The sequence below is a fragment of the Caretta caretta genome, chromosome 8 (assembly GCF_965140235.1).
Source record: "Caretta caretta isolate rCarCar2 chromosome 8, rCarCar1.hap1, whole genome shotgun sequence".
Taxonomy (NCBI): Eukaryota; Metazoa; Chordata; order Testudines; family Cheloniidae; genus Caretta; species Caretta caretta.
The window spans coordinates 12,797,615-12,817,843 of NC_134213.1; the positions used below are offsets into that span (position 1 = coordinate 12,797,615).

A 20,229-nucleotide genomic window follows, 5' to 3' on the forward strand; every position below is an offset into this window, starting at 1 on the left:
ACAGAGAAATACTGGGGTCCCTGCCTTAGGTACATCCTCAGCGGCCTTGGCAAATTCCCGCCTAGCCGCACCTGCCAGGTGTGCAGATGGGCATGCAAGCTTCACAGTGCCACAGGGTGAGCAGAGAGCAAAGTGGGCTGCAGTCCCCCCGTCCCCGCTTTTCTGCTTTGGAAGTGTATTGAGTTAAACCAGAGAAAGCCATTTTTATTCCAAAATAAGAACATCCACACATGGAGCTATTTGGGAGTAGCTATTCTGCTTTAAATTCACACCTCATCTTATTCCAGAATGCCTTTCGTTTCATGTGTAAACCAGCCCCAATAGGGGCTATCAGGCACAGGGCATAGGTAACGCTGCTTCCAGCACAGTCCCCAAGAACCACATGCTACAGAAGCCATGCCTGCGCTACAGGGACTATACTGGTATAGCTACATTGCCCCAGCATAACCCAGTAGTGAAGATGCAGCCAATGCTGACAGAAGAGGTTTTTCCATCTGTGTAAGGACACTGTCTCCCTGAGTAGGATTGCCAACCCTCCAGGGTTGGCCTGGAGCCTCCAGGAATTAAAGATTAATATTTAAGTAAAGCTTATAGCATGTGATTAAATTTCCAACCAAAATTGGCAAAGCTACCCTTGGACCACCCAGAAGCCCATTCACAATGCAGTGGGGACTCTATGGCAATTCAAGTGTGGAGCAGAGAAGCAGCTAAACTGAATCATGGCCCACATTTAAAATTTAGGTTGATGTAGCCACATCGCTCAGGGGTGTGAAAAATCCACACTCCTGAATGATGCAGCTATGCCAACCTAACCCTTAGTGTGAATGTTGACCTGTCACTTGTTCCCTTACCTGCTTGCTTTAGCTTCCTGCTACCCATATACTTGAGGAGGAGTATCAGGCCCTTAATTATTTGTAACCCCTAATGCAGTATTTTAAAAACACCTGTGTTAGCTAATAATGGTATTTTCTTATTACTAGATGAAGTAGATTCTACACTAAAGCTGCTTTGTGTGCTTTATTCAGAGATCCCATTGTGCTAGCTGCCATGCAAACATATAGAAAGAGACGGTCCCTTCCCCAAAGAGTTTATAATCTAAGCCCCCCATCATGTAAACACTTATTTACATGCTTAATTTTAAGAATGTTTATATTTCCATTGTCCCAAGACAATGGAACTGCTCACCTGCAAGTTAGGCATGTTTGCAGGGTCAGGGCTGAATATAAAGAAACAAAAATCTTATAAAATCATTGTAATGGAAGACAGAAAGGATCTATTAAGTTAGCTAATGCTAGTTCATCCTTGTTAATGCAGAATTATTTCCTATATCAATGGGAAATAATTCCCTCTGCCCATGTGCTAAGTGTGCTCTCTTTCAAAATTGCTCCCCTGACTTCCTTCACTTTTATTCTGTTGCTGGTCATCTCTAATTCTCTCGCGTACCTGGCCTTCAAATTGTTTATATTGTGCAAATTAAATTATTAATTCTTCAGGGGAAGGACATTATCCAACTTTATGTTTGTAAAAGCCATGTGCACGTTTGGCCCTATATAGGTAATAGATAATAAAATAAATGATAATAATAACAATGTTAGTTTAACAAAATTAATTTACTTCACTGTTGTTAATATAGTGCATACCCTTGCTACCAAAAACTCTGTGGTGGCAGTGGGGATACAATTCAGATCTCCTGTGCCAAAAGCATAGTTCCCTACTCCTTGAAGGGGACCTTCACTACATTAGCGACTGGCAGAGTACAGCCTATGACACATACCTCAGCAGTTATGATTCCATCCAGTAGAGGGCAGTGGTATCCATCCATGCTGGCTAGTTCATGACTATATTGCACAGTGCTTTGTCCAAAATCAGTCATAGTGTGACCATAACGTATAGATTAATTTTAACTAATTAAGGGATATTTTATTTTATCCTGAGATTAAAGATACATTTTAATTAATTTATTTTCTTAGAAAAATAAAAACAAAGGTTTGTGCATTTTCTCTTTCAGGTTATATATATGTCACACTAGGTGGATTATGTGGAGGGTTTTTTTAATCAAATTAAATTCATTCTGGGTTGTGTTTTAAGTTAAATCACAACTGCAGTAGTCAAAGTATGCAGTTAATATGCATATGATTTTAGGGTTTCTCTTATCATTCCCTGGCTATGAAGATTTACTGAATCTTGGTAACCGAATCTTTCAGTAAATAGCGAATTTTTGGTATTTACCAAAAACCTCACTGCAGGAACAGTCATTTTAGACATGTCTGCTGATATTGTTCTCCTGCAGTACATTGTTAAATAGACCTTAACTTGTTATTGCAGTTACATCCTATTGTATTTCACTAAGGACATTTTAGTTAAAATATTACTTTCACTTTATCATATACTATTACTCATCATGCAACACTGCATTACCATGATTAATTATAAAAGGTTTCAAACTGGAATTTTTTTCTTACATGGTCTCATATATTTAAAACATCACTAGTTTTTTTTCATTCAGGAATGTGCAGAATAACACTGTAATAGCTAATACAATTGTTTGGTTTTAAGTCAGTTATTGATTCCTAATTATTTTTCCCCTGAAAAGGGATAACATTTGATTATGGCAGAAATTTAATCAAAAGTGTCATATTTTCAGACAGTGACATTATTTTTGTTAAAATCTTGAATAGCTCTCAGATTATAAACAAGACATTTTTATAACATAGCCTCAAACAGAAAATCTTCTTACATGCAGAAATAAGGGATTTCTGCCCTTAATAAGCCTTATAAATGTTAGGAAATGGCAATGAAGCTGAACTGTTTATTTACTTTTATATTTGTTATGGTATTTCAAACCCCGCAAAACTTCATTTAAAAAATTCAGGCTACTAGGGCCCTGTTCCTGCAATGTCCCTGTGGAGCGTATAGCAGGATCAGAGCCTCAGTGACAAGACTGAGTGACAAGACCTATAATATAATCTACACTCCAAGCACCTCAAATCAAGGAAATGAATATTCAAAGGCATCTCTCATAAACTTTTTTTTTCTTTTACAGTAGCACCTAGAGGCCCCAGCTGAGTTTGAGGCCCCATTCTGTTAGGTTTTCTACAAACACATAGTGGGAGACAATCCCTGCTCCAAAAGTTTACAGTGTAAGGGACCAGAATGTGACGCATTCTGTACTCTTCTGAAGGGGAATGACTGGATATAAGGATCATGATTAGCTGCTTCTGCAAAGCCGCCACTAGTAGTGGATGTGTGGAGCACCAAGGACTGTACGTTGTACCAGGTATAAGGTTTGTGCTGGATACCACCACCCCCCCCCCCGCCTCCCAGAACCAGAAGGAAACTGGGAGCCAGACTGTGACTGAGTCAGTTTCCCAGACTACTTCTGACGCAGCAAAACAAAGCAATGATTGAGCCGTAAACGGAGCAGGTAAAGGCTGAGAAAAGAATTATAACATGCTTCCTCTCAATATATTAACATAACCATAGCCCCATTATTCTTACCAAGCCCAAAGAAGTTGGTATTTTATCACAACCTTAACTCTATCCTCTGGATCAGGGGTAGGCATCCTATGGCACGTGTGCCAAAGGCGGCACGTGAGCCGATTTTCAGTGGCACTCACACTGCCCAGGTCCCAGCCACTGGTCCGGAGGGCTCTGCGTTTTAATTTCATTTTAAATGACGCTTCTTAAACATTTTAAAAAACCTTATTTACTTTACATACAACAATAGTTTAGTTATATATTATAGCCATATAGAAAGAGACGTTCAAAAAAAGTTTAAATGTATTACTGGAGTGCAAAACCTTAAATTGGAGTGAATAAATGAAGACTGGGCACACCAGTTATGAAAGGTTGCTGACCCCTGCTCTGGCTTTTTAAACTGCATTTTTGTTATCTTATTTATGTAACCATAAATATATTGAGAGCTTGTTCAGTAGGACAGGCCACGTCATGCATGTGTAGACACTATAAGAGTTCGTAAGGCGTTCAGAATTGCCACTTCATGCATGTGTAGACACTATAAGAGTTCATAAGGCGTTCAGAATTGCCACGTCATGCATGTGTAGACACTATAAGAGTTCGTAAGGCGTTCAGAATTGCCACTTCATGCATGTGTAGACACTATAAGAGTTCGTAAGGCGTTCAGAATTGCTGTTTGTGTGTTTGTTGCACATGTAGATTAGCGGGAACCCTGCCTAGAATGATCTGTCCGCAGCAAACTCGCACAAGACTGCCCCAGGCTCTGAGCCTGACCGATGTGTGAGCAAATACAAGGCTGACGTGACACGCGTCCTTCCGCCGAGGCTGCGGGAGAGCAGGGTGTCCGTGCCGACCCCGCGCGTGGGCAGGGGGGCCTGACACACATGACTGGGCTCCTGCCCACGCTCTGTATTGCTGGTCAGTGACGTGCCAGGCAGCTGCGTCGCTGTCGCTCCCGCCGCCCCCCTCCTGAAAGCCCAGACCCCCCCCCCCATTATTGTGCCAATCACCGGCAGCCACCCGCCCCTCTCCCCCCGCATTGAATCCCACCCCCACCTCGGTTCCAGAGCCCCACCCCCTGCTCTCCCCCGTCCCCATTAACACCCCCCAGCAGCCCCGACTTCTCCCTCTCTGCCGAGCAGGCCCCCGCGCCATGACGTCACTTCCGGGTGGAACGCGGTGCGGTCACGGAAGCACCGCGGCCCGATCCCGCGAGCGCCGTTGCTGTAGCTGGTGGTTGCTATGGTAACAAGGCCCGTGAGGGAGAGGCGTGCCGAGCCGGGATAGAAGGGCCCAGCATGGAAAGCGGGCTCGAGCAGGTCAGGTTAGCTCAGGGCGGGTGGGGCTTGGAGCTGCCCGGGCCAGGGGGAGAGCCGAGGGGCTGGCAGGGGAAGCGGGTGCGGCAGGGAGGCGGCAGGTAGCTAGGTTGGGGGGCTAAGGGGGGTTGAACTGGATGGGCGGCTGGGGGAAGGGGCTGGTAGCTAGGCTGGGCGTTACGGGGGTTGGACTGGATGGGTAGCTCGGGCTAGGGCTGGTAGCTAGGGCTGTGGATTGGGGGTTGAACTGGATGGGTAGTTAGAGCTGGGGGAAGGGGCTGGGGGGTTGGACCGGATGGGTAGCTGAGGCTGGGGGAAGACTGTGCTGGGTTGGGGTTGGTGGCTGGTCCGGGCACCAGGGGATGTTGCCGGGGCTTGGGAGCTGGCGGGACACTTGGGGGATTGTTGCTCTAGAGCATCAGGAGCAAGGGCTCAAGTGATTGAGTTTTTCCATGGCCTCTCTGGGATTCAGGGGGCAGCTGTCATCCAGTCAGGGCCCTCCTCAGCTGTGTAATAAATCTGGCAAGGTGTGGAATGTAACTATCCTCTCTCCGTTTATAGCCCTAGTAATTGGGAAGAAGGGAGGGTTTGGGCTCTTCCCTGAGGAATCATGTGCCCCCGTGTGGGGGAAGTGCAGCTACTGCACTAAGAAGCTCAATATACATTCCTAGACAGTTAGATCAGGGTTTCAGGGGGGATTTGGTACTCTTTTTCAAGCATTGTGGCTGTGTGGGCAATTCCTGGGAAGAGTTTAAGGTGACCCATGTGAAAGATTCTGGGCAGAGCCCCATAGGGTAGCTAAGGTTTGTCTGAATGCTCAAGAAGCACCTGCCGTCCATAAAATGACATAGGTTATTTCTTAAACATTTCCAGATCACAGAGTTTGAGCAAGTGAATCATAGTGTTATTCTGGCTTGCTTTCACCACACCCCAATAAATGTAGTGATTTTGCTCTCACAGACTAGTCAGTGAAGGAGTTGTGATTTTCTCATTCTTATGCCCCTTCCTCATTTGTAGATAGAGCAAATTTTGTGTATTCATGTAATCAGTGGTACAAACTATGTAGAGGTCAAATTATTCTTGCCTTGGTTAAAGCTCTATTTCTTGTAATAGTTGTTCAAAAAGTTAATCCTATCTTATGCACCTATACTATATGAAAAGAGGATGAGCTTTTTAATAACTAAATCTGGTGAATAAATTTATCATGAAGTATGGCTAAATTAAAAACTTGTGGAGATATTCAGGAATTCCAAACAGAGATTATAAGGGAGGCCCTGCTCTCTGACCAAAGGAGTTTCCAGTAGACTGATTTTGATCAACACTCTTTGGACTAAAAAGAAAAGGGGGACTTGTGGCACCTTAGAGACGAACAAATCTGTTTGAGCATAAGCTTTTGTGAGCTACAGCTCACTTCATCGGATGCATTCAGTGGAAAATACAGTGGGGAGATTTATATATACAGAGAACATGAAGCAATGGGTGTTACCATACACACTGTAATGAGAGTGATCAGGTAAGGTGAGCTATTACCAGCGAGAAAGTGGGGGGAGGAAACCTTTTGTAGTGATAATCAAGGTGGACCATTTCCAGCCGTGACAAGAACATCTGACAGGTTTCAGAGTAGCAGCCGTGTTAGTCTGTATTCGCAAAAAGAAAAGGAGTACTTGTGGCACCTTAGAGACTAACAAATTTATTTGAGCATAAGCTTTCGTGAGCTACAGCTCACTTCATCGGATGAACAGTGGGGGGGGGAATAGTTTTACTTTGTGTAATGACCCATCCACTCCCAGTCTCTATTCAAGCCTAAGTTGAAGAATTGCCACTTTTCAACAAAAAAACTTCAAAAACAGAATCCAACGAGAGACTGCTGAATTGGAATTAATTTGCAAACTGGATACAATTAACTTAGGGTATGTCTACACTACGAAATCAGGTCGAATTTATAGAAGTCGTTTTTTTAGAAATCAGTTTTATATATTCGAGTGTGTGTGTGTCCCCACAGAAAATGCTCTAAGTGCATTAAGTGCAGTAACTCGGCGGAGTGCTTCCACAGTACCGAGGCTAGCATCGACTTCCGGAGTGTTGCATTGTGGGTGGCTATCCCACAGTTCCCGCAGTCTCCGCTGCCCATTGGAATTCTGGGTTGAGATCCCAATGCCTGATGGGGCTAAAACATTGTCGCGGGTGGTTCTGGGTACATATTGTCAGGCCCCCATTCCCTCCCTCCCTCCGTGAAAGCAAGGGCAGACAATCGTTTCACGCCTTTTTTCCTGAGTTACCTGTGCAGACGCCATACCACGGCAAGCATGGAACCCGCTCAGGTAACCGTCACAGTATGTCTCCTGGGTGCTGGCAGACACGGTACTGCATTGCTACACAGTAGCAGCAACCCATTGCCTTCTGGCAGCAGACGGTGCAATATGACTGGTAGCTGTCATCGTCATGTCCGAGGTGCTCCTGGCCGCGTCGGCCGGGAGCGCCTGGACAGACATGGGCGCAGGGACTAAGTTTGGAGTGACTTGATCACGTCATTCTCTTTAATCCTGCAGTCAGTCCTATTGAACCGTCTTATGGTGAGCAGGCAGGCAATACGGATTGCTAGCAGTCGTACTGTACCATCTTCTGCCAGGCAGGCAAGAGATGGGGATGGCTAGCAGTCGTATTGCACCGTCTTCTGCCGAGCAGCCATGAGATGTGGATGGCTTGCAGTCCTTCTGCACCTTCTGCTGCCAGCCAAAGATGTAAAAGATAGATGGAGTGGATCAAAACAAGAAATAGACCAGATTTGTTTTGTACTCATTTGCTTCTCCCCCTCCCCTGTCTAGGGGACTCATTCCTCTAGGTCACACTGCAGTCACTCACAGAGAAGGTGCAGCAAGGTAAATCTAGCCATGTATCAATCAGAGGCCAGACTAACCTCATTGTTCCAATAAGAACAATAACTTAGGTGCACCATTTCTTATTGGAACCCTCCGTGAAGTCCTGCCTAAAATACTCCTTGATGTAAAGCCACCCCCTTTGTTGATGTTAGCTCCCTGAAGCCAACCCTGTAAGCCATGTCGTCAGTCGCCCCTCCCTCCGTCAGAGCAACGGCAGACAATCGTTCCGCGCCTTTTTTCTGTGCGGATGCCATACCAAGGCAAGCATGGAGGCCGCTCAGCTCACTTTGGCAATTAGGAGCACATTAAACACCACACGCATTATCTAGCAGTATATGCAGCACCAGAACCTGGCAAAGCGATACCGGGCGAGGAGGCGACGTCAGCGCGGTCACGTGAGTGATCAGGACATGGACACAGATTTCTCTGAAAGCATGGGCCCTGCCAATGCATGCATCATGGTGCTAATGGGGCAGGTTCATGCTGTGGAACGCCGATTCTGGGCTCGGGAAACAAGCACAGACTAGTGGGACCGCATAGTGTTGCAGGTCTGGGATGATTCCCAGTGGCTGCAAAACTTTCGCATGCGTAAGGGCACTTTCATGGAACTTTGTGACTTGCTTTCCCCTGCCCTGAGGCGCATGAATACCAAGATGAGAGCAGCCCTCACAGTTGAGAAGCGAGTGGTGATAGCCCTGTGGAAGCTTGCAACGCCAGACAGCTACCGGTCAGTTGGGAATCAATTTGTAGTGGGCAAATCTACTGTTGGAGCTGCTGTGATGCAGGTAGCCCACGCAATCAAAGATCTGCTGATATCAAGGGTAGTGACCCTGGGAAATGTGCAGGTCATAGTGGATGGCTTTGCTGCAATGGGATTCCCTAACTGTGGTGGGGCCATAGACGGAACCCATATCCCTATCTTGGCACTGGAGCACCAAGCCGGCGAGTACATAAACCGCAAGGGGTACTTTTCAATAGTGCTGCAAGCTCTGGTGGATCACAAGGGACGTTTCACCAACATCAATGTGGGATGGCCGGGAAAGGTACATGATGCTCGCATCTTCAGGAACTCTGGTCTGTTTCAAAAGCTGCAGGAAGGGACTTTATTCCCAGACCAGAAAATAACTGTTGGGGATGTTGAAATGCCTATATGTATCCTTGGGGACCCAGCCTACCCCTTAATGCCATGGCTCATGAAGCCGTACACAGGCAGCCTGGACAGTAGTCAGGAGCTGTTCAACTGCAGGCTGAGCAAGTGCAGAATGGTGGTAGAATGTGCATTTGGACGTTTAAAGGCGCGCTGGCGCAGTTTACTGACTCGCTTAGACCTCAGCAAAACCAATATTCCCACTGTTATTACTGCTTGCTGTGTGCTCCACAATATCTGTGAGAGTAAGCGGGAGACATTTATGGCAGAGTGGGAGGTTGAGGCAAATCGCCTGGCTGCTGGTTACGCACAGCCAGACACCAGGGCGGTTAGAAGAGCACAGGAGGGCGCAGTCCGCATCAGAGAAGCTTTGAAAACCAGTTTCATGACTGGCCAGGCTACGGTGTGAAAGTTCTCTTTGTTTCTCCTTGATGAAACCCCCCGCCCCTTGGTTCACTCTACTTCCCTGCAAGCTAACCACCCTCCCCTCCTCCCTTTAATCATTGCTTGCAGAGGCAATAAAGTCATTGTTGCTTCACATTCATGCATTCTTTATTCATTCATCACACAAATAGGGGGATGATTACCAAGGTAGCCCAGGAGGGGTGGTGGGGGAGGGAAGGAAAATGCCACACAGCACTTTAAAAGTTTACAACTTTAAAATTTATTGAATGGCAGCCTTCTTTTTTTTGGGCAATCTTCTGTGGCGGAGTAGCTGGTTGGCCGGTGGCCCCCCACCGCATTCTTGGGCTTCTGGGTGCGGAGGCTATGGAACTTGGGGAGGAGGGCGGTTGGTTACACAGGAGCTGTAGTGGCAGTCTGTGCTCCAGCTGCCTTTGCTGCAGCTCAACCATACACTGGAGCATACTGGTTTGGTCCTCCAGCAGCCTCAGCATTGAATCCTGCCTCCTCTCATCACGCTGCCGCCACATTTGAGCTTCAGCCCTGTCTTCAGCCCGCCACCTCTCCTCCCAGTCATTTTGTGCTTTCCTGCACTCTGACATTATTTGCCTCCACGCATTCGTCTGTGCTCTGTCAGTGTGGGAGGACAGCATGAGCTCAGAGAACATTTCATCACGAGTGCGTTTTTTTTTCTTTCTAATCTTCACTAGCCTCTGGGAAGGAGACGATCCTGTGATCATTGAAACACATGCAGCTGGTGGAGAAAAAAAAAGGGACAGCGGTATTTAAAAAGACACATTTTATAAAACAGTGGCTACACTCTTTCAGGGTAAACCTTGCTGTTAACATTACATACATAGCACATGTGCTTTCGTTACAAAGTCACATTTTGCCTCCCCCTACCACGTGGCTACCCCCTCAACCCTCCCCCCTCCCCGTGGCTAACAGCGGGGAACATTTCTGTTCAGCCACAGGTAAACAGCCCAGCAGGAACGGGCTCCTCTGAGTGTCCCCTGAAGAAAAGCACCCTATTTCAACCAGGTGACCATGAATGATATCTCACTCTCCTGAGGATAACACAGAGAGATAAAGAACGGATGTTGTTTGAACACCAGCAAACATACACTGCAATGCTTTGTTGTACAATGATTCCCGAGTACGTGTTACTGGCTGGAGTGGTAAAGTGTCCTACCATGGAGGACGCAAAAAGGCTGCCCTCCCCAGAAACCTTTTGCAAAGGCTTTGGGAGTACATCCAGGAGAGCCGCGAATGCCAGGGCAAAGTAATCCTTTCACATGCTTGCTTTTAAACCATGTATAGTATTTTAAAAGGTACACTCACCGGAGGTCCCTTCTCCGCCTGCCGAGTCCAGAAAGCAGCCTTGGGTGGGTTCGGGGGGTACTGGCTCCAGGTCCAGGGTGAGAAACAGTTCCTGGCTGTCGGGAAAACCGGTTTCTCCGCTTGCTTGCTGTGAGCTATCTACAACCTCATCATCATCATCTTCTTCTTCTTCGTCCCCAAAACCTGCTTCCGTGTTGCCTCCATCTCCATTGAAGGAGTCAAACAACACGGCTGGGGTAGTGGTGGCTGAACCCCCTAAAATGGCATGCAGCTCATCATAGAAGCGGCATGTTTGGGGCTCTGACCTGGAGTGGCTGTTTGCCTCTCTGGTTTTCTGGTAGGCTTGCCTCAGCTCCTTAAGTTTCACGCGGCACTGCTTCGGGTCCCTGTTATGGCCTCTGTCCTTCATGCCCTGGGAGATTTTGACAAAGGTTTTGGCATTTCGAAAACTGGAACGGAGTTCTGATAGCACGGATTCCTCTCCCCATACAGCGATCAGATCCCGTACCTCCCGTTCAGTCCATGCTGGAGCTCTTTTGTGATTCTGGGACTCCATCATGGTCACCTCTGCTGATGAGCTCTGCATGGTCACCTGCAGCTTGCCACGCTGGCCAAACAGGAAATGAGATTAAAAAGTTCGCGGTTCTTTTCCTGTCTACCTGGCCAGTGCATCTGAGTTGAGAGTGCTGTCCAGAGCGGTCACAGTGGAGCACTCTGGGATAGCTCCCGGAGGCCAATACCGTCGAATTGTGTCCACAGTACCGCAAATTCGACCCGGCAAGGCCGATTTAAGCGCTAATCCACTTGTCAGGGATGGAATAAGGAAATCGATTTTAAGAGCCCTTTAAGTTGAAATAAGAGGCTTCATCATGTGGACGGGTGCAGGTTTACATCGATTTAACGCTGCTAAATTCGACCTAAAGTCCTAGTGTAGACCAGGGCTTAGGCTTGAATAAAGACTGGGAGTGGATGGATCATTACACAAAGTAAAACTATTTCCCCATGTTTATTCCTCCCCCCCCACCCCACCCCCGCTGTTCCTCAGACGTTCTTGTTAACTGCTGGAAATGGCCCACCTTGATTATCACTATAAAAGTCCGTCCCCCCGCCCTGCTGGTAATAGCTCACCTTACCTGATCACTCTCCTTACAGTGTGTACGGTAACACCCATTGTTTCATGTTCTCTGTGTATATAAACCTCCCCACTATATTTTCCACTGCATGCATCCGATGAAGTGAGCTGTAGCTCACGAACGCTTATGCCCAAATAAATTTGTTAGTCTCTAAGGTGCCACAAGTACTCCTTTTCTTTTTGCGGATACAGACTAACATGGCTGCTACTCTGAAACCACTCTTTGGACTATGATTTTGATTTCACTATTGGAATGAACTTTCTGAAATATGTTAAATTTGACTTTATTTAGGTTGTTAAAGTCTTCTCGTTGATCATTTTTTGTCTTACCTTTACATTTTTTAGAATTGTATAATGATTTGAATATTATCACACTAACTTTGCTTCTTATATTGTTCATGGTTTCATTGTTTGTTCCTTTCCTTTTAATGAGAGTTAAATACAAAAATTGCTTTAAATGTACTGCTATTTAGGGAGTTTCTAGATATTGTCTACAAGACCAATCCTGCAGATGACCACTTGGTTGAACTGGGAATGCACATTTGAGAAAGGGCCTGATCCTGCCGTCCAGTCAGACTATTATTGTTGTTACTGGGATAAATTTCACACACAGAAGCAAATATTTTAAATGTACAATGGAGTTATTGCTGTCTGTAGGAGTAATTCACCTTGCTAACGTTGTCTGCAAATTGTTCTTTTAAACATATAGTGTATGCCGCAAAATAATTTTTCACATTTTCTCTTTCTGTGAAGAAATAAAAATCAGACTGGAAGATGGAGATGTACGAGACCCTTGGCAAAGTGGGAGAGGGGAGTTATGGAACAGTAGTGAAGTGCAAACACAAGGAAACAGGACAGATAGTAGCCATTAAGATATTCTATGAGAAACCAGAAAAATCTGTCAACAAAATTGCTATGAGAGAAATAAAGTTTCTAAAGGTTTGCTTCTTTTGCTTTAATCATTTTGTAAATCACAAGGGTAAGTGCTTGGAAATAAAATTTGCATCATTATTGGCGTATACCTATCACTCACTGGCTATGAAACACATAAAATATACCAAGAAAAACCATGTTGTTTGACTTGTTTTATTGCCAAGACTTTTAAAAAAAATTGAAGATAAAAAGTAAAGTGAAGATAAAACTTGTGGCTATGATTTTAAAAGAAACTTGATAAGTGAAACAGTCAATATTTAACATATTAATCTCATCCACCTTGTCTCTCTAATATTTAAAACAGTAGAGTGCACGGATGTGAATTTCGATGGGCTTTTAATTTGGCACAATTTTGCAAACCATTAATCCGATGTGTAGTCCTATGGACTTCTGCACTAGCACAAAAGTCTGCTGATGTCAGCTTTTGATGCAGTTGACATGGATAAATTTATAATTTCTTTACCCCTTGTCCCCAGAAAATTGTGTCTCAATCTATTGCTATCCATGGCAGTTTTGCTGAAGGTTCTGAACTGTAAGAGAAATATAAAACAGATTAACCTCTTTCTACCAATCTACATACATATTTGACTTACAAAATTAAAACATTCCCCATTTTTAGTATTGGGTTTGGAGTCACAGAGTCCCATGCTTAAGTCTGTCAGCGATTTACCATTTGACTTCAGGTAACTCGTGTGCATTCTCTTTGGGACTAGATCCTCAGCTGCATCAGGAAACTGGGTAGGAAGAGCAAAAGTGGCGTTTGTGACTTTCCAATCTAAACTCCAGGTTTGGAGCTTTGAGTGGTTGGTGCCTGGATCCAGCTGACCCGGGGAGGCCATTCTGGGAGCTGCATATCACCAGAATACAGCAGTTCCCAGGTCACACCACTTTCCCCAAGCCCTTTCTCCAGTACATTTCCTACAGCCTACACAGCATCACCACAGGGGTGTGATGTAGTCATTATCCCAGTTCTGTGCCACCTAGGAACAGAGGAGGAATCTGTAGCTATTCCCTCTCAGAGATTCCCCAGCATGATTATCTGGCAGTGAAGGTGTTTTCTACTCCCCTACCTACCCCCGAAACCAGTGTATTCATGGGAGGCCAAAGCAGTGCATGTGGCGGATCCTGCAAGAAAGTTAATGCAAACATAATGTATTATGTTTTCTTGTTAAACATGTTAGAGATGGTTTGGGGCAGATTCCTGTTTGACCTGGCTTGCCCTTTTCTCTCTCAGCAAATTCAAAGTGTTTGCAAATTCAAAGCCTGAGATTTAAATTTATTTTTTATACTTGAATGACTGGGTCATAAAGTCTGACTCTCAGTACCAACCCCACTCATTGCCCTAACAGGACGATTATTTTTTAATTTGATCCTTATCAATTTTTAATTAAGACTTGGCGAAAGTACAAAAACCAGATTCTATGGTAAGGGCCTGATTCTCCAACTTGTATAGAAGTCAAGGGGAATAAAGGCTCTAGTTCTAAATCTAGACTAATTTCCATCTGCCTTAGTAGTATTAATCTGAATGGATGCCTCTATAACTGAGAATGTAACCCAAAATTATTCAATATGGTTATAATTAAAAAATTTAGACACATCATCTTTGTAGTCCATTAATAAACAACTTAATAAAACTTTAAAAATACTAAAACTAGAATATAAATAAAAATAAAATATGGAGCTTAATGTGAAATGGTGCACATTTTTAAAAATACCAGTTTGACATGAGGCTTTGCATCTTTAATTGATCAATGCAAATAAAGTGCATGTGCAGGAGTTTTTCTTACCTTCTCTCAGTCAACCATTTCAGTTATGTTATTCCTGGCTTACACCGCTGTACCTGACAGCAGTTTTTGGTTCACCGTTAGTGAACTCTGAAAAAGGGGGGAAAAGTTCTAGCTTTTGTACCACAGCAGAAGCTGATTTTCTGGGGACTTGAAAGTCTGTACAGCATGAATTTTTTTTCTTCTTAATTAGGTCCAGTGGTATCAACAAAGTTTTAGCAACTTTGAGTATATTAGCAAAAACAACAAGGAGTCCTTGTGGTACCTTAGAGACTAACAAATTTATTTGGGCATAAGCTTTCGTGGGCTAAAACCCACTTCATCAGATGCATGGAGTGAAAAATACAGTAAGCAGTATAAATATTACAGCACATGAAAAAATGGGAGTTCCTTACCAAGTGGGGGTTCAGATTCAGCCTCATTTTAGCAAAATAGCTGAAATAGCAATAGTTTAAATATTGGGGGAAGGTTAGAGTAGAGGGAATAAGAATTTCTGAATATTTACAAAATGATGTAAATCTTTCATGTCTACCCTTGCAAATATGTCTCTTGGTCAAGAAGAAAAACTATCCTAATAGAAATAAATACTGAAAAGCTACAGTAGAATGTTTTATTTCCTCTCACCGACAGCAATTTCGTCATGAAAACCTGGTCAACCTGATAGAAGTATTTAGACAGAAAAAAAAAATTCATTTGGTGTTTGAATTTATTGATCATACAGTTTTAGATGAGCTACAACATTACTGTCAAGGACTGGATAATAAAAGACTTAGAAGATACCTCTTTCAGATCCTTCGAGCAATTGAGTATCTCCACAGCAACAATGTAAGTACTTTGTAGAAGCTACAAAATAAGGCTAAAACAAAGTGATGTTATATTTTCTGATTGATTTTACATAGTGTTTTGTCTCCCAGAGTTTGAAAATGTTAATTCCATATTAAAAAATTCTAGTTTCATAATAATAGCCTAAATGCTGCCAACTGAATTTTGATTTTTAGAACTGAAATACTTGTGCAGTAAAAGATGAAATACTTTAAAGGGTTAGCCATTAAAGGGTTAGGTACTGTAATTCTCAGGGGTGAGCTGTGTTCACACTGTTTGGATCCAGATCTAAACTTTGGTTCTGAGATGTTTGGAGTTTGGGTTATGGTTCTTGTCCATTTCTGATTATTATTGCTTTCTTATTAACCTACTGACCACTGTATCCTCCCGTTTCAGATTTTCAGGGCAGTTTGCTTACAGCACATTGCTTTCCACTCCCAGCTCTCTCAGTCTTTTTGCAGTTTCTTCCCTGGTCTCCAGGGGGTCTGTTTTTTTTTGTTTGTTCATTTCTTTATTTTGAGGGGTGGGTTGGGGTGCATTGTTACTTCTCTTTTTCTCTCCACCGCATACACATTAGGCTGTTGTTGTGTGTAGCAGTAGCAGCCTATGGTTGTCACCCTCTGCAGACAATTTTGAGAATTTAGGACACTGTACTGCTTATTGTGATCCTAACATGGCAAAATGTATGTGTTTGTTTCAGTCCATGCTCTTTGAGAGTAATCTTTTATGCAGAATCCTTTTTATTTATTAAAGTAAATTAGACTTTCCTTCTTTTGTCCAGGTCATACATCGTGATATCAAACCTGAGAATATCTTAGTATCCCAGACGGGAATTACTAAACTATGTGATTTTGGTTTTGCTCGGACATTAGCTGCCCCTGGTGATATTTATACAGATTATGTGGCCACACGATGGTATAGGGCTCCAGAACTGGTATTAAAAGACACCACATATGGGAAGTATGTATTTTTATTTACATACCTTATTATTAAGCTGGCATGGAGCAGCATTGTTAGAACTTATACTTTTTAGAGCAATATAGTACTGTTAACAAAAAGCCAGAAATTAATTTGCTTGTAGGTGAAACAATTTTCCTGTAAAAATCATGTTAAACCAACAAAAGGATTTAAAATCACTTTGACAAATCAAATCTCTAGTGCCTAGACATAGTAGGGGAATGTTAGATGTGTTCTGTCACATATTTTAAAGAGTGACTCTTGCTTTGCTAGAGGAGAGTAAAATAATAACAAAATTAATTCCCAATACCCAACAAAACGTCCACATATATCGGGTCACATATATGCATTTTAGGCTTGATCTTGAACCGATTGAAGTCAATGGCAAAGCTTTTACTGACTTCAGTGGCACATAGTCTACCATTAAATAGAATACTCTAATTTTATAAACCATACAGATTTTCAATATTTGTTATATAGTTCCTAGACAGATGGTAATCCTTTAAGTGTTATAACACCAAAAACATCATAATCTTTAATCAGATTAGAGCTATTGTCTGAGTCTCAAAAAGAGGATTAAGAGAAATGTCATGAAACAATAAATAAAAATATTTGGCAGTTTCATATGAGCATGCTAATTAAAGTTCTTGTTAAGTATGACTTTTGGAGAATAATATGCCAGATTCACTCATAATACATGCTAATGCTACTACGCAAGTTTAAGGATTGTCTTAGTAGATGCTGTAGTTGTTGTGTAGCTATATTAATTATAGATCTTCATATACAGTTACACAAACTAAAGGAATTTCACAGCTAAGTGCTGCAATATTATTTCGTAATTGTGAAGATATTTTAAAGTGTGATTAATTCTGTGTTATCCTTTTATATTGTCAAATATTCTGTTATTTTAGAGATATTTTAATTCTTTTAAAATTTTTCTTTTTAAAATATCAGCTCTCTTTAAATATGTTTTATCTTAGTATCAGTCTCTGTATTGTTGAGCACTTTGTTCATTTCCTGATCTTAGACCTGTGGACATCTGGGCTTTAGGTTGTATGATCATTGAGATGGCCACTGGAAATCCTTATCTACCCAGTAGCTCTGACCTAGACCTACTCCATAAAATTGTGACAAAAGTAGGTAAGTACTGCTGATGTGTAATGCAGACAATATTTAAGAAAAACACTGACATGTTATAATCAATTTGATTGTTGCGCTATATAATCATAGAAATGTAGAGTGGAAGGGACCTTGAGAAGTCATCAACTCCACCCCCCTGCACTGAGACAGGAACAAGTAAACCTCCTTGACCATCCCTGACAGGTGTTTTTACAGCCTGTTCTTAAAAGCTCCAATGATGGGGATTCCACAGCCTCCCTTGGAATCCTATTCCAGAGCTTAACTACCCTTATAATTAGAAAGTTTTCCCTAATATCTAACTCAAATCTCCCTTGCTGCAGATTAAGCACATTACTTCTTGTCTTACTTTCAGTGGACATGGATTACGATTGATTCCTGGCTTCTTTATAACAGCCTTTAATATATTTGAAGACTGTTTTCAGGTCCCTCCTCAGTATTCTTTTCTCAAGATTAAACATGCCCACTTTTTTAAAACCCATCCTCACAAGTCAGGTTTTCTAAACGTTTTTTTTTTTTTTTTGCTCTCTTCTGGACTTTCTTAAAGTGTGGTACCCAGAAATGGACTCTGTACTCCAGCTGAGGCCTCACCAGTAGAACAGGACAGTTACCACCTTGGAATGATATTAGTCTTTTTAGCAACTACATCACACTCGTGATTCATATTGAAATTGTGATCCACTGTAACTCCCAGATCCTTTTCGGCAGTACTACCACCTAGCCAGTTTTTCCCCATTTTGTAGTTTTGTATTTGATTTTTCCTACTTAAATGAAATACTTTGCACTTATCTTTATTGAATTTCATCTTGTTGAATTCAGACCAATTCTCTAATTTTTTAAGGTTGTTTTGAATTCTAATCCTATCCTCCAAAGTGCTTGCAACCCCTCCCAATTTATCCAAGTCATTAATGAAAATACTGAATAGTACTGGACCCAGGACTGACCCCTGCAGGACCCCACTAGATACACCCACCCAGTTGGAAAGCAAACCATTCATAACTACTGTTTGAATGTAGTCTTTTTTTCTTTTGCACTGAGCTTCAGACTTGCAGCAATGTAAGTCCTGTTTATTTTATCCTCCTAACAATATGAAACTGTAGGAAGGAGAATTCTAATTGTAAAGATGAGTGATGGTCATTTCATTGTCAATATCCTTATTCATGCTGCTGTAATAGTTTGTGGTGATAACATGAAAGATGCAAAGATGGGGGTAAAGCCTCATCATCTGCACGGTTATACATGTATAAACTACTTTGTGCATCAAACTGCAAATATAATCTATAGTGCAGAACAAGTCTTTACCGGAGGGATCTGCTTTTTATGTAACTTTCCTCTTTGGGAGGGGAAGTAAAGAGGGAAATATAGCAATCTAACATTGTTGCTGAATAGTTTTCAGCTTTACTTTGAAGCCTAAAGACATTTCTGCTGAGAGATTTTTAATTAATCTTAGCTATCCTCATGAACAGTAGAATAAGAGTACTGTATATATACTTAATTATGTGTATTTAAAATACACTTATTTATTGGCTGCTCACAGTGAATTTTGAAAACTGTATTTTCTTTCAGGGAATTTGACACCTCATCTTCAGAGTATTTTTATAAGGAGTCCAGTTTTTTCAGGGGTGGTCCTTCCGGAAGTCCAGCACCCTAAAAATGCAAGGAAAAAGTATCCCAAGCTCTGTGCATTACTGGCAGATATTGTTCATGTATGTTAGAAGAGGTCTGAGTATCACGCTTGCTGATGATTATTATTTGTAGCTGTGCCTAATGTATAATATCATGTTGTGACCAGGGTCTCAGCGGGGGCCAGCTGAAGTTACCTAATTAGGGTGAACTGCAAAGAATGGGGCAGACAAACCCCAAAGCTGGTGGATAATTCAATACTTAGATTTACCAAGCCAACACTAAATTGCTTGTTATACCTTACTCGTTACTCAGAAGTCCAAACAACACAGTTCCCGTGAAGTAACCGAGCCTCAGGCCTCCATCCAGACACCCAAGTCAAATATGACGAAGATTTCTAAAATCTTATTTCGTCATATAAAAGAAAAGGTTCTGCCAATCCCAAAGGATTGGACACATTACCTCCCAGGTTTCAGAGTAGCAGCCGTGTTAGTCTGTATCCACAAAAAGAACAGGAGTACTTGTGGCATCTTAGAGACGAACAAATTTATTTGAGCATAAGCTTTCATGGGCTACAGCCCACTTCATCGGGTTACTGCATATTCCACATCTTACCCAAATACACGCTTATATCCAATTCTTATTAATTAAACTAAAATTTACTAAAAAAGAAAAGAGAGATTATGGTTAAAAGATCAGTATTTATAAAGATGTGAGTTCAGTTCTTGAGGTTCAGATACATAGCAGAGATGGTGAGCTTTGTAGTTGCAAAAAATTCTTTCAGAAATATTTCATAGGTTATAGTCCCATGTTTATATTTCAGGGCGGTCCTGTCAGAACTGGGATCTCAATCCTCGTGGCTTAGGCATCCCCTGCATGAAACCTCAAGCAGATCTGAGATAAACAGGATCAGGACCCAACGGACTTTTATATAGTTTTCTAGCCTCCACTTGACCATACAGTCCTGGGTAAACAATAGGCTTTTGATGTAACCTTCTGCTTTCTAAACACCACCAGTAATTAACATAACATACATTAACATACAACAATTTATTCATTAGTGACAGGTTTCAGAGTGGTAGCCTTGTTAGTCTGTATCAGCAAAAATAATGAGGCGTCCTTGTGGCACCTTAGAGACTAACAAATTCATTTGGGCATAAGCTTTCGTAGGTTGGAACCCACTTCATCAGATGCATGGAATGAAAATACAGGAGCAGGTATAAATACATGAAAGGATGGAGGTTGCTTTACCAAGTGTGAGGTCAGTCTAAAGAGATAA

General features: G+C 42.5%; 1 protein-coding gene across 11 annotated transcripts in view; it reads left to right on the forward strand.

The window, feature by feature from the left end:
* The first annotated feature begins 4,622 nt into the window (after positions 1-4,622).
* The window catches only part of CDKL3 (cyclin dependent kinase like 3), a 37,185-nt gene continuing 21,578 nt past the window's right edge, over positions 4,623-20,229 (forward strand). For 9 of the 11 annotated variants that reach the window (XM_075131282.1, XM_075131283.1, XM_075131281.1 and 6 more), the window contains exons 1-6: positions 4,623-4,796; positions 12,448-12,633; positions 15,042-15,236; positions 16,015-16,193; positions 17,218-17,330; positions 18,894-19,033. In XM_075131282.1, the coding sequence (XP_074987383.1) occupies positions 12,469-12,633; positions 15,042-15,236; positions 16,015-16,193; positions 17,218-17,330; positions 18,894-19,033 (792 nt within the window). In that variant the 5' untranslated portion in view covers positions 4,623-4,796; positions 12,448-12,468. Of the gene's footprint in view, positions 4,802-12,447; positions 12,634-15,041; positions 15,237-16,014; positions 16,194-17,217; positions 17,331-18,893; positions 19,034-20,229 lie in introns of all 11 variants that reach the window. The other 2 variants (XM_075131278.1, XM_075131284.1) reach the window with 2 other exon arrangements.